The sequence below is a fragment of the Coffea eugenioides genome, chromosome 1 (genome assembly GCF_003713205.1).
Source record: "Coffea eugenioides isolate CCC68of chromosome 1, Ceug_1.0, whole genome shotgun sequence".
Lineage (NCBI taxonomy): Eukaryota > Viridiplantae > Streptophyta > Magnoliopsida > Gentianales > Rubiaceae > Coffea > Coffea eugenioides.
The window spans coordinates 1969760-1981179 of record NC_040035.1 but is presented as its reverse complement, the minus strand read 5'-3'; the positions used below and the strand labels follow the sequence as shown (position 1 = coordinate 1981179).

At 36.2% G+C, this 11420-nt stretch overlaps 2 protein-coding genes across 4 annotated transcripts; one reads left to right on the top strand and one right to left on the bottom strand.

Moving 5' to 3' along the window:
• Positions 1-564: 564 nt before the first annotated feature.
• Positions 565-1759, top strand: LOC113760260 (putative late blight resistance protein homolog R1A-3). Its single transcript, XM_027302819.1, has 2 exons — positions 565-817; positions 1065-1759. The coding sequence occupies exons 1-2, from the start codon at positions 565-567 to the stop codon at positions 1757-1759; spliced, it is 948 nt and encodes a 315-aa protein (XP_027158620.1).
• Positions 1760-2571: 812 nt separating this feature from the next.
• On the bottom strand, positions 2572-9730 carry LOC113777363 (E3 ubiquitin-protein ligase SINAT2-like). 3 transcript variants are annotated; one of them, XM_027322410.1, is made up of 6 exons: positions 9563-9730; positions 8444-8498; positions 7389-7480; positions 6145-6463; positions 5343-5726; positions 2572-2905 (listed from the first exon to the last, which is right to left on the bottom strand). In XM_027322410.1, exons 4-6 carry the CDS (start codon positions 6361-6363, stop codon positions 2582-2584), a joined length of 927 nt encoding a protein of 308 aa, XP_027178211.1. In that variant the 5' UTR covers positions 6364-6463; positions 7389-7480; positions 8444-8498; positions 9563-9730; the 3' UTR covers positions 2572-2581. The 3 variants fall into 3 exon arrangements, with proteins under 3 accessions (XP_027178211.1, XP_027178200.1, XP_027178205.1); XM_027322399.1 differs by lacking the exon at positions 7389-7480; XM_027322404.1 differs by lacking the exons at positions 7389-7480; positions 9563-9730 and adding an exon at positions 8587-9488.
• Positions 9731-11420: the final 1690 nt, after the last annotated feature.

Here is an 11420-nt window from a genome sequence, read left to right as displayed (position 1 = left end):
TGAATACTCTAGGATGGATGCTGATGATCTTGCTATAGCACCTACCATTGTTTAAAGGGGCAGGTATCTCCTAGTTTTGGATTATGTTTGGGACATTGAGGCCTGGAATGCGTTAAAAGTTTCATTCCCTAATGATGCCAATGGAAGCAGAATTCTTTTAACAAGTCGAATTTCTAACTTGGTTTTGGAAGTTAAACCTGCAAGTAAACCTCTCCATCTTCGTCAACTTACTGATGACGAGTACTTAGAATTACTACAAAAGAAGCTGGCAGAAAGAGGTGGAAATCCTCCAGCACTGTTTCTACATGGAAAGCATATAGCAAAAGGTTGTAAAGGGTTGCCTCTAACAGTTGTTATCACAGCTGGGATTCTTATCTAAATAATTTAGAGCAAGATGGTTGGGAAGAAATTGCAGAAAGTCTAAGTTCGGACACTGTGTCTGGCACAGAACATTGCAAAAGTATATTAGAGTTGAGCTATAAACATGTACCTCATTATTTGAAGCCATACCTTCTTTATTTTGGAGCATTTCGAGAAGACCGAGAGATATCAATCTGGACATTGATGCGGTTGTGGATTGCTGAAGGCTTTGTTCAAAAGACGGAGGTAAAGAGCCTAGAGGACACAGCTGAGGACTACATAATGGATCTAATTGTGAGAAGCTTGGTTATGGTTGACAAACCAAAATCTACGGGTGGAGTCAAAACTTGCCGCATCCATGACTTGTTGCATGAATTTTGTTTGAGAAAAGCCACAGAAGAAAATCTTCTAAAGTTGAGACGTGATGATGCAGGACTTCCTAAGTTTGATGAGCCAAGTAATACACGTCGATTGTTTATTTACTCTAAAGCAAGGCATTTTCAGAAGTCAAGGCTATTTTGTCCTCTTCTAAGCTCTCTAGTGGTCTCCATCCAGAGCGAGGAATATGGAACTCCATACAATGTATCATCCATTTTTTGCGTCTTCAAACTTCTGAGTGTTGGATTTGGGAAAAATTAATCTGGGATTTGTTTTTCCTGGCGAAATTACTTTGCTTGTTCAATTGAGATACTTGGCGTTTGCAGGTAGCATGAATTACATCCCATCATCAATAGCAAACCTTTGGAATTTGGAAACTTTTATTCTAAAATCTTTGCATGGTAGACTTTTTCTCCCAGATACTGTTTGGAATATGCAGACATTGAGGTGTCTCCATGTAAGTGGTAAGTTTTTTGATCTTAGTTTGGCCAAAGACAACTTGGACAGCTCCTCAGATTTGTGTAACCTAGACACTATATCAGCTCTTGAGCTTGACTTGGGGCAAAGCATGGATAAGATAATGAAGAAGTTTCCACATATCCGCAAACTGAAATGTAGTCTCCATGAAACAGAAGAAGCATGTGGGGATTGGAGCAAGATTGTGGCAATGGACTTTCTGAGACGACTGGAATCACTGAAGCTGTCTTTTTACCGTGTGAAAGATAAGGATTATGGGTTCAGTTTCCCCATGAATCTAAAAAAGTTGACCCTGGAAGCATTTCCTTGGAGTATGATTTCCTCAATAGGAAGCCTACCTAATCTTGAGGTTCTCAAATTACTGGGTACAAAAGCTGGTGGGGAAGAAATATGGAACATGGAAGAAGGGGAATTCCCTAAACCCAAATTCTTGAAATTGGAATTGTTGTGCATTGTCAGGTGGACGTGCTCCGGTGATCATCTCCCCTGTCTTCAGAAATTGGTTTTGGAAAGCTGCTTGAACTTGGAGGAGCTCCCTTCTTGAATTGATTCAGGTGCATCGGTGTCCGAGCCATGTTGGAAGTTTGGTTCAAGAGATTAAGGAAGAACAGATGAACTGGGGAAATGTGAATCTGAAAATCCTTGTCTTAGATAAAAAAGGATTGTGAATACTTCTTTATGTTTACATTCAGATTCAGAGGAATACTGGACCAGTCCTTTTTTTAAAAGATTAGAAGGATGAACTTCTTGCTGCCTGTAATGCATATATGTAAATGAAGATGCTTTAACAACAAATCACCGTAGGTTTTGACATATTGATCATGAAAATGCTGACTATGGATACAATTTCTTCAAATGATTAAACGTGAAATCTGTTAAAGATTGCATATAGATTTTGACAATGTCATTTTTCGTCCTAGATAATGGTACATCCATTATAGCTCCTCTCCCTACTTCCTTTTCAGGTTCTACCCATCCCTATCTAAACCGCCATAGAGAAAACATTAGGCCTCCAAACCACCACCCCTCCAGATTATTTGTAGTTGTTTTCAGACTCTACTAAACCAATCAACAGTCAGTAGTTATATTGAGGTAAGAAGCAAGTAGAATAGTTTGAGTTTGTGTGGAAACAGCAGAGACCTCGAGCTAGGAAACTCTAGAACTTATATACCAAGGAAAAGCCACCTCTAAGTTGTAGTAGAATAAATCTATCAAACCGAAATTATCCAAGAACCTCCATTCTCTTTATACAAACTACATATCTAGCAAAATTCATCCACCAATCCTAGAAATTAACACAGATCACCATTAACTCTTTTCCAAAAGAAACAGAAGACACCATAACACTACCATGAATTTTTTTTTTTTACATGTCTTTTCTCCATATACGGCCAGACACTTTAAGCTTGAGCTCCTTCATATTCCCTCCGGAGAAGTAGAGTGCCATGCTTCTATAAATAATTAATCCATCCAAACTGTCTCGAACTGTTATATGACTGTCGCGAATGCTCCTTGGAACACCTTGCCATGTTAGCTTTCTACCTTTTCCACCAACTTCTAAACTATAACAAAACTTTTCTGCATCTTCATCAGTGCCCATGAATCTCAGGAAGGCCATATAAACTGGAGCTGTTCCTAGATGAAACGCCTCAAAGTGCAAGCAGAATTGGTGGCCAAAACAGTTAAAAACCTGCGCAGACAAAAAAAGAAGACAGGGTTTACATTTGATAAAATCAACAGGCAAACCTCTAATGTGTCCAGAAAACCTTGTGTACTTTGGTAGGACGCAAAAACACCTGATTCTTTCTTTTCCGCTGATTGCATGTAGTACTGTTGCAGGAATTAAATTTACAAAGGCATGCACTTTGGTAGGACGTAGAAACATCTGATTCTTTCTTTTCCTCTGATTGTATGTAATACTATTGCGAGAATTAAATTTACAAAGGCATACTACGACTCTCATGTATTAATAACTCAAAAGCATCATTTCCAAGAAAGCATGCCAGCGTTTTATGTGACAAAAAGAAGGTTTAACCAGGTAAGTAATATGATCAATAAAAATATCTTAATCTTCCCAAGACTACTTGGTCAAAAATTCTGACCAGCTTATCTTCGACCAATAACAGAGCAAAATGGCAGCATCCAAAGTTCTTAACCAAATCTCCAGCCCAAGCTGTAGTTTACACTGGACGTTCCAGTTTCCATTGTTCAAACAGCATTATCTGTATAACTATACAGCCTATAGAAGGTAAAGATTGGTTCCAGTACTAACCGCTGGAAAACATTGTTTACTAAGCAAGAAAGTGAACATGAAAAGTTATGCATGTGGATAGTAAGGAAAACAACCCATTCGTAGGCCACTCATCCTGCCAACCAGAAGAAAACAAAAAATCCTACTTATTTTAGAATTCCTGTTCAATATAGTCAACTAGGCCTGGAAAAAAATCAACTGAATCAGTAACTTCTACACAAACAACCAAATCATGTGAAAAAGTCGATGTTGATCCTCTCCCTGAGAAGATACAAGAAATCCATATCCCTCTTCCATGTGACAACTTCATTTACTCAAAAAATAAATTGCTTGTTTTTGCTACTTCAAACCTACTGAAATGAATACCAAACCATGTACTTTTGCCTATGAATTGCAGCAGAAGTACATGCAAGACAGGAAGTAGACACAGACTCACTTTCTCCTTTCTTCTCTCCTATCGTCTACTCTATTTTATTATCATATTATGGTACTTCAAGCCTCTATCAAAGAGTTATCACTATCTTACTATAAGATTTGATTACCAAATTCACTCCCCAAACCAGGCACTCACTAGAGATGATTCACTCTTTTGCAATAAAAAGATGTAGCTGTTCCATGAATGCAAAATTTATTCAGTAATGACTTTACCACCCCTGAACATGCACCAGATAAAAAATTCAGAGGAAAGGTCACTTGCCCCACTAGGCTGCTTACCATGTAAGAATTTGTACTTCTACCTATGTATTAAATGTAAATGTCATGCTGCATCTCCCTTCTCATCTATACTTTGTCAGGGATGGAGATAGAGAAAAAAAAAATATATCTGGTTTTTCCACTAGAGGATATTTTTCTTTACAAAGTTCAAGCTAACAACACAGGAGCAATTAAAACTTTCAGGTCTTAGTTCCATTTTATTGTTCTTGATATTATGACGTGATATCTACTCCTGTCTAACTACATTTTTTTCTTATTTTCCTAATTCCAGAATTCATGCACCAAACCCCCATTTTAGGCTTAAGGGGATACAGCAAAAGCAATGCTTGGATTGCCATTCAGAAAAGTCAATTGACATCATCCAGCAGGTGTTAACAAATTTTACCCACCATTCCATATTGATTGCTATTGTTGCATGTACCAAAGTGCACATCTGTTGGACAAATTTTATAGGATGCAACATCCAGCACATTTCTCAGTAATAGTTTAAATTTTGGCACGTCAGAAAAGCTAGCAAAAGCCTTGCTGTCCATCACCTTTTGTACCTTCTGACCACAAGTCCATCAAAGCAGACAAAGAACAGATTATACTTTGGAATAAGCAATTGTTGAAACAGCTAAGCAACCAACCTAAATTACTAGAAGAATATCCAATTGTGAAAATAACTACTAAACCTTGTTTTCTTTCAACTCTTCTTTTAATGGATAAAGATACAGCTCCAGATTTTAGATTTGGATTCTTCTGAGAGAATCTGCAGGATTATGATCCAAAAAAATTTCCAATGGGCCAATTAAGATTGAGAGAAAAAATGGACAGAAAAAGCAGCAAGGAGTTTGCAGCACGGTTATAGAGAAAATGTAATGAATTTCCTTTATTGGAAGGTGTTCTAGGGTTGTTTGGGGTTTTTTTTTTTTTTGGGGGGTTGTGGTGTTGGGGGGGGGGGACATCATGAATATGTTAGACTAGCTTGTAATTTCAATTAACAATAGCCCTCTAAGGCACATAGATGAATACTCAGGAGATCACAAAACATGCCCTATCGATTAAGTTCAGTGTGCAACACGCTAAAAGGAATTCTTCAGTGGAGAAACTAAATTTCATGTTTGTTCCTACTAAACAATTCGGAGAAATTTTGACATTTGAATGGATGGAGAATGCTTACCGTCAACATCCATGTGGCATTTTCAACTTCTTGTGGATTGGATTTGACATAACGGTGGTTGAAGGTACATCCATCATGCATGTCAACATTGTGATCATTTTTGAGATGAGCAACAAGGTATTCAATATCACCAGTGACAGAGCATTCAGCTCCAGCATAAGGGCAGTTGTACAGGCGAAATTGGCAAAGCTGCTCATGCCTAAGCCTGCTATGGTAAGGGAATATATCTTGACAACCAAAAATCTGGTATCTGCATGGCAATTCTAGTGACTCTGCAATTTTCTCCAAGGCCAAGCACCGTATGTTACCAAGCTCACGGCGGCATACTGGGCAACAACGAACTTTACACTTGCAATTTGAGCAGAGTGTGTGGCCATTTGGACACTAAACAAACAAAAAAATCGTAGAAATGTCAACAAGTATGACATAATAGATTATTCTACAACAGAGTCATATATAAGCACAGAGTAAATTATGATATCCTATCTTATAATTCTGCTTGTGCACCCTACAATATGGAGCAAAGCATAAAAAGCCAAATCTGCAAAAGGGTAAGAATAGACTTGTGAAAGTGTATTTAAGCGTGGAATAGTTTTGGTCCATTCACAATCCTGCTTTTTGCATATTACAAGTGGTGAATGCTGTGAAGTGCTGAGACAAAAATTTACTCAACACAAGTCTATCAGCTGAAATCCTAGAATAAGCTCCACAGTAAAGAACTTTATACGCTATACTGGTAAACAATGGAAACAAAGAATTAAAATACATGAATGCTGCTCACAAGAATCCAATCAGAACTTACTTGCAGAATTGGAGGGTACATTAGATTCATACACACAGGACACTCCAGCAGGTCATGCACAGCAGAATCTGTTGGCATCCTAAGCTTCCCACTGACAACTGCAGCCACTTCTCCATAAGGGGAGCTTATAAATTCTGGATTGTCAGGTACAATGCCATAATCCGAGAATGCAATGTGGGATTCACAGACATTTTCATATGCACTGCCTCCAGGAGCCATGTCGGACCAAGACTTTGGCTATGGTGCTGTTATCACTGCTGTTCACCAGTCAAATACCTCTGACCAGGTTAAGTTTTTAGTGTGCTAGGATAGATTTATCCTGAAAATGAGATATCAACTGTTCAACACTACTTCTACGAGTTAATAGAATAAGAATTTCCACTCAACTTGGAAAATGCCACTACTGACATGTTCTATATGAATCATCAACATTAACAAGGTGCTAATCAAATATTCTCAAAACTCTTAGACATGCATATTTATCGCATCTATACACACACACACACACACACACACATCTATATGTATATGAAAATACCAGTCAAAATATGGGACAAGTTAACAGCTTCTTCAGCTACAGCCATATTGACTAAAACACAGACTCTACTTTGGAGGCATTACACCTGTCTAATACCAAAGCAAGCACGAAACCAACAATGCAACTAGAAGCACTCAGCATCAATTGTAGAATTTATTTTGAATAAATTCATTCAACACTAACTAGATGTGTCAATTCGTTTGAAGGCCATGTTTCCTTCCAAATACACTGGCTGTAAAAAGGTCATGGATTGCAATAGAAACTGTACTGTCTCCAAATGATCTGTCCATCTCAACCATTTAAATTGGTAATTTTTGTGGATAATCCATCTAATCCAATTTAATCCATCTACTGAACAATAATCTAAAAACAATGATAACGAGTATGGAAACCACAACCAAATGCACAAAAGCATGAACAGCCACAAAAGATCACAGCTGTCAGCCTGCCACATGCTAGTGTTTGTTCACCAGAAAAAATAGAATCTAAATATCATCTCAACTCAAAATCCTAACACATCAGTAAAAGTGGCACCGACCAGGCCTAAAATTTGTCAAAAACAAATGATGCTCTTATTTCAAGGATAAAAGTGCAACTCCATTAATAGGTGAACGAGCATATAACTGGCAGATCAAAAGCCTAAAAATCCAATTATAATCTTGAACTAAATGCCAGCCTACGATCCATTGAATGGAAAGATACTTACCGCAAAATTCTCCTTGAACCATTTGGATCTGAAACAATGCGGTATGCAATGAAGGATTGGCTAGTTGGCAGCGGAGCCCTTCTCCGATGCCCCTGAATTCAGTTATTTATGTTTATTAATTTATTTAGTTGCAGATATTTTAGAGGAAGTTTCTAGGTTGCATAAATTTTGGTAAGTTTTCAAGATAAATTGCGTGGCTTCTGTTGGTCACCCAAGTCTAGCGGCGCGTCATAAGGGTAAGTGATGGGGGCTAAAGTTTTATTTGATAATAAGACAAAAGGAAAAAGAACTAACAAAAAAAAAGGGCGGAAAAAAAAAAAGAAAATGACAAGAATAGGAAAAGGAAAAACATGTACAGGAATGGGGCCAGTTTGGAGAAGGTGGAGGAATTGGATCATAAACCGATGTAGTTTAACCATTACCCATAAAGCTTCCAGAACAAAGTATGATCAGTGTATTATGAATACCTACAATCTACTTTGACACCTCTAACACTTACTTCAAACATGCTGATCAGAGCTTTCCAAAATAAAGCTATGGTGCAGTGCACTATGTGAGTCAATACTGATGAAAATGGCAAACCAGAAATGCCCTTGCAGGTTAAGAGAAATCTACTTGTTTAGCAAACAGCTGATCGTTTGAAACTTTTGGTTAGCAAAACATTAATCTTTATATACACGATTATGAGTAACTAATAACTGCGGAGAAACCTTGAAGGATTTTTATTTCTCAGTTTATGCATATAATTAAGACAAGGTACTGCAATTTCACTTCATAAACAAAGAATAGTCAAAACCATGAAAAGACCTACTAGCACCATTAACGTGGCTGTCCTTAACACAAAAATGTTATCGACTGCAGACCTCAATTAAAGCATCATATCAGATGCAAAATACCTTGTACAACAACATAACTAACTTGACGGTAAGACAAGCTCTGTCAACAAATTATATCTGACAGACATGGCAAAAAATGGATTAACTTAATCCAAAGATCTAAAGAAACTAACTTTTTGAGCATCAAAACACACAACATTAGACAGTCGAAAAATTTACCTTTATCAGATGAAATGTTTGACATCATTGGGTTTCAGCTCCCTCTGCAGCTGACCTGCTCAAAACCAAAATGCCAAAAAAGTTACTGAATAGACATGCCATGACTTGAATGTTTAATTTCGAAAGAACGGAAATGAAACAACCATGACTGCTACTCTGTTTTTCTGCAGAGCAAATGTGAGAATTGGTGACGTCAAGCTTAAAGGAAAAAACTAGTGTGAAGGCCAGATCAACCGAACCCGTAAACATGTTTCTAAGCAAAAAAGAAACATACACCAGTGCTTTACTGAGATAAGGCACCCCTGAAAAATACCTTTTAACCGCACAAGTATAACATTACTTTTCACTAGAGAAAGGGGCAAAATTAATCAAAGTGCCATTCCTGATAAAAGAAACACACACACAGGCACCAAAAAGAAAAGAAAAGAAAAGGTAGAAGAAAATAATAAAGAAAATCAAATGATGCAATCGACCGACTTAGTCAAGGCAATTAAAATCCGCCACAAAATAAAAAAATCTTACTGTGACTCACTTCAAAAAACACATATTTGAATATTGCGTAGAGACAATGCAAAGAAAACTTAGATCAAAATGGGACAGATACCAAGTCAATCTTTTGGCACAAACTGGCTCATTCAGCATCATGCAACAATTGCAACTACCACGAAAAGAAGTTTAAAAAAAAAAAGGAAAAACAGAAAACCAGCAAGTCCTTATCTCCACAACCACAAGAGTAGCAACATCAAAAGGAAACAGGGGAGAAAAGGTCCAAGGCTAAACATTGTGATCAACTACTACCAACTCTTTTCTTCCAGTAACAGAATACTAAAGAATTAGCTACACTAAAACATGGCCACAGACCACTCCAAATTTTTTGGGTAAGTGACAGACCGCTCCAAATTGTTTACACATCTGTCTTAGTATTACACCCTTCGAAATTTTTCACAATATCCCTCGAAATTTTCAACAGTTCCAAGATTTCCTAGAAAAGAAGAATGAAAGTTAAGGTCCTGAAACTTCAAAAGAGACCAAAAGGGGTGCCCAAAAAAGGCCAAAATTTGCCTGCCAAATAAAGAACCACAACAGTGCAAAAAATGAAGTAAACGCAGCAAAACCTACCAAGAACAGCAAAACCCAGATAAGATATTGTACTTAAAAGCCTGATTGATCAACCCATTGCGGGAAATCAATCAATAATTGGGTAATGATTGCTTTCCAAAGAAAACAAAACAGGATCACATAAAAAGAAATTGGAGAGCAACAGATGAAAAGTTGGGTTTTTTAGCCTTTCGGGTGAGTGATGAGGTGTACAAACTCAATCCTTAAAAACTATTTTCCTTAAAACCTACGTGTACAAGATGGAAGTGCTGAAAAGTGAAAAACTTGTTACTATTCCAATTTGGCAGCCAAATTTTTTATCAAGTTTATTTGTTATAAAATTTTAAAAAATTTAACTACAGTAATTTTAAAAAATTTTATAAATTTTATAAATTATACACTTTAAAATATTTAAAAATTTATATATTTTAAAAAAATTTTAAAAAAATTTTACAGTAAATTATAATAAATTTTTAAATAAATATTCAAAAAACTCACTTGCCAGATGAACTATAGTACTAATACTAGTTTTACAATCTAAGATTAGTCAAAGATTTTAGTGGTCAGAATCCAAAATACCATAAAGTAATTCATCATATTAAATAATAATCCTGGAATTGACATGTCCTTGTTGGTTCAAACCCATGATATGCACGTGTAGGTGGCGTGGGCAGGGATCTAATGGGACATTTACATGTAGCAATTGGAAATCGTATGAGGATAGCATTAATGGGATTTTGTTGGATTCTTTAATGGTGAGTCTGAGTCAGGCGTTAGAGCAATTTTTTTTGATGTTTTCTTCATGGGAGAGCTTGAAAGGAGGAGACATTTCGGATACGCAACGTTGGAATCATCTTAAATATTCATCCTAGGCTTTGGATTCTCTTATGGAGATAAGGAATGATTTATTTGGCACAGTATTTGATGAACTCTTCATGTTTGGATTGCATTTTCTATTAAGAGTTTTTCCAAAAAATTGAAGAATTTAAGTTAAAAATTGCGTACTCGCACATAAAAAATGATAAAATAATATTTTATACACTAACAGTGTATATATATTTTTACCATCAAATACCTGATATATAATCGACTCTGAATTTGAAATTTAAATTTTACATATTTATCGTATATTCAATCATAATAGTGTATATACTGTTAATATATATTTACTCTTTTTAAAAATTACACAGAAGAAATATTCATACAAAAAAATGACGAAATTTTTCTATAGAAAAATACAATCCATACTACACAAAATAGGTAATTGGTCTAATACAGGTAGAATTCATACTCCAACATAAATTTAATTGAGTTACCATGATTTTTTTAGGTGCTTAATCTTTTGGCGGTTGCATCAACTATCTTGAACAAAACCATATTAAAATGAGTATTAACATGAAAGAATTGTAACCCAACAAAAACGAAGGGGGGTTTTTTTTTTTTTTTTTTAATTGTGTTTCTTTTTTTGTTTGTTGTGTTAGGCATATTGCTGTTGAAGTTCAATTTTACAAATTTGAAAGTGGCTGCCTTGTTAATATAGTACTCACAATTAAATCCCCGTACACCGTGATTTAATTAACAAAAAGGAAAGAAATCATAAAAACATATCAGAAAAGAAAAACACCACAAAGCAGCCAGAGGTTTTCTAATTTTTCATTTTTGGAGTGTCAGAATTGGGCAGAACTTTCCGTAAACTTGACCATTTTAAAGAGTCGGGCGGATCACCTATTTACCAAATTAGAATTTTGCTGGGCTGTTTGAAACTTTTGACAAGCTTTAGGGTGATAATAGTTTAGAGAACTCCAGAGTATTTTAGCCACATACAATTGTATCCACCTAGCCTTCTTGTTTTAATCTTCTCATTGCCCCTGTTACCCGG

Excerpts from the sequence above, each read along its gene's own strand:
- LOC113760260 (XM_027302819.1), top strand. The coding sequence starts at position 565 with ATGCGGTTGTGGATTGCTGAAGGCTTTGTTCAAAAGACGGAGGTAAAG. Across the intron at positions 818-1,064 it reads TCCTAAGTTTGATGAGCCAA|GTAGCATGAATTACATCCCA; the intron begins GTAATACACGTC and ends TGGCGTTTGCAG.
- LOC113777363 (XM_027322410.1), bottom strand. The coding sequence starts at position 6,363 with ATGGCTCCTGGAGGCAGTGCATATGAAAATGTCTGTGAATCCCACATT. Across the intron at positions 5,727-6,144 it reads TGTACCCTCCAATTCTGCAA|TGTCCAAATGGCCACACACT; the intron begins GTAAGTTCTGAT and ends TTGTTTGTTTAG. Across the intron at positions 2,906-5,342 it reads ATGCCACATGGATGTTGACG|GTTTTTAACTGTTTTGGCCA; the intron begins GTAAGCATTCTC and ends TTGTCTGCGCAG.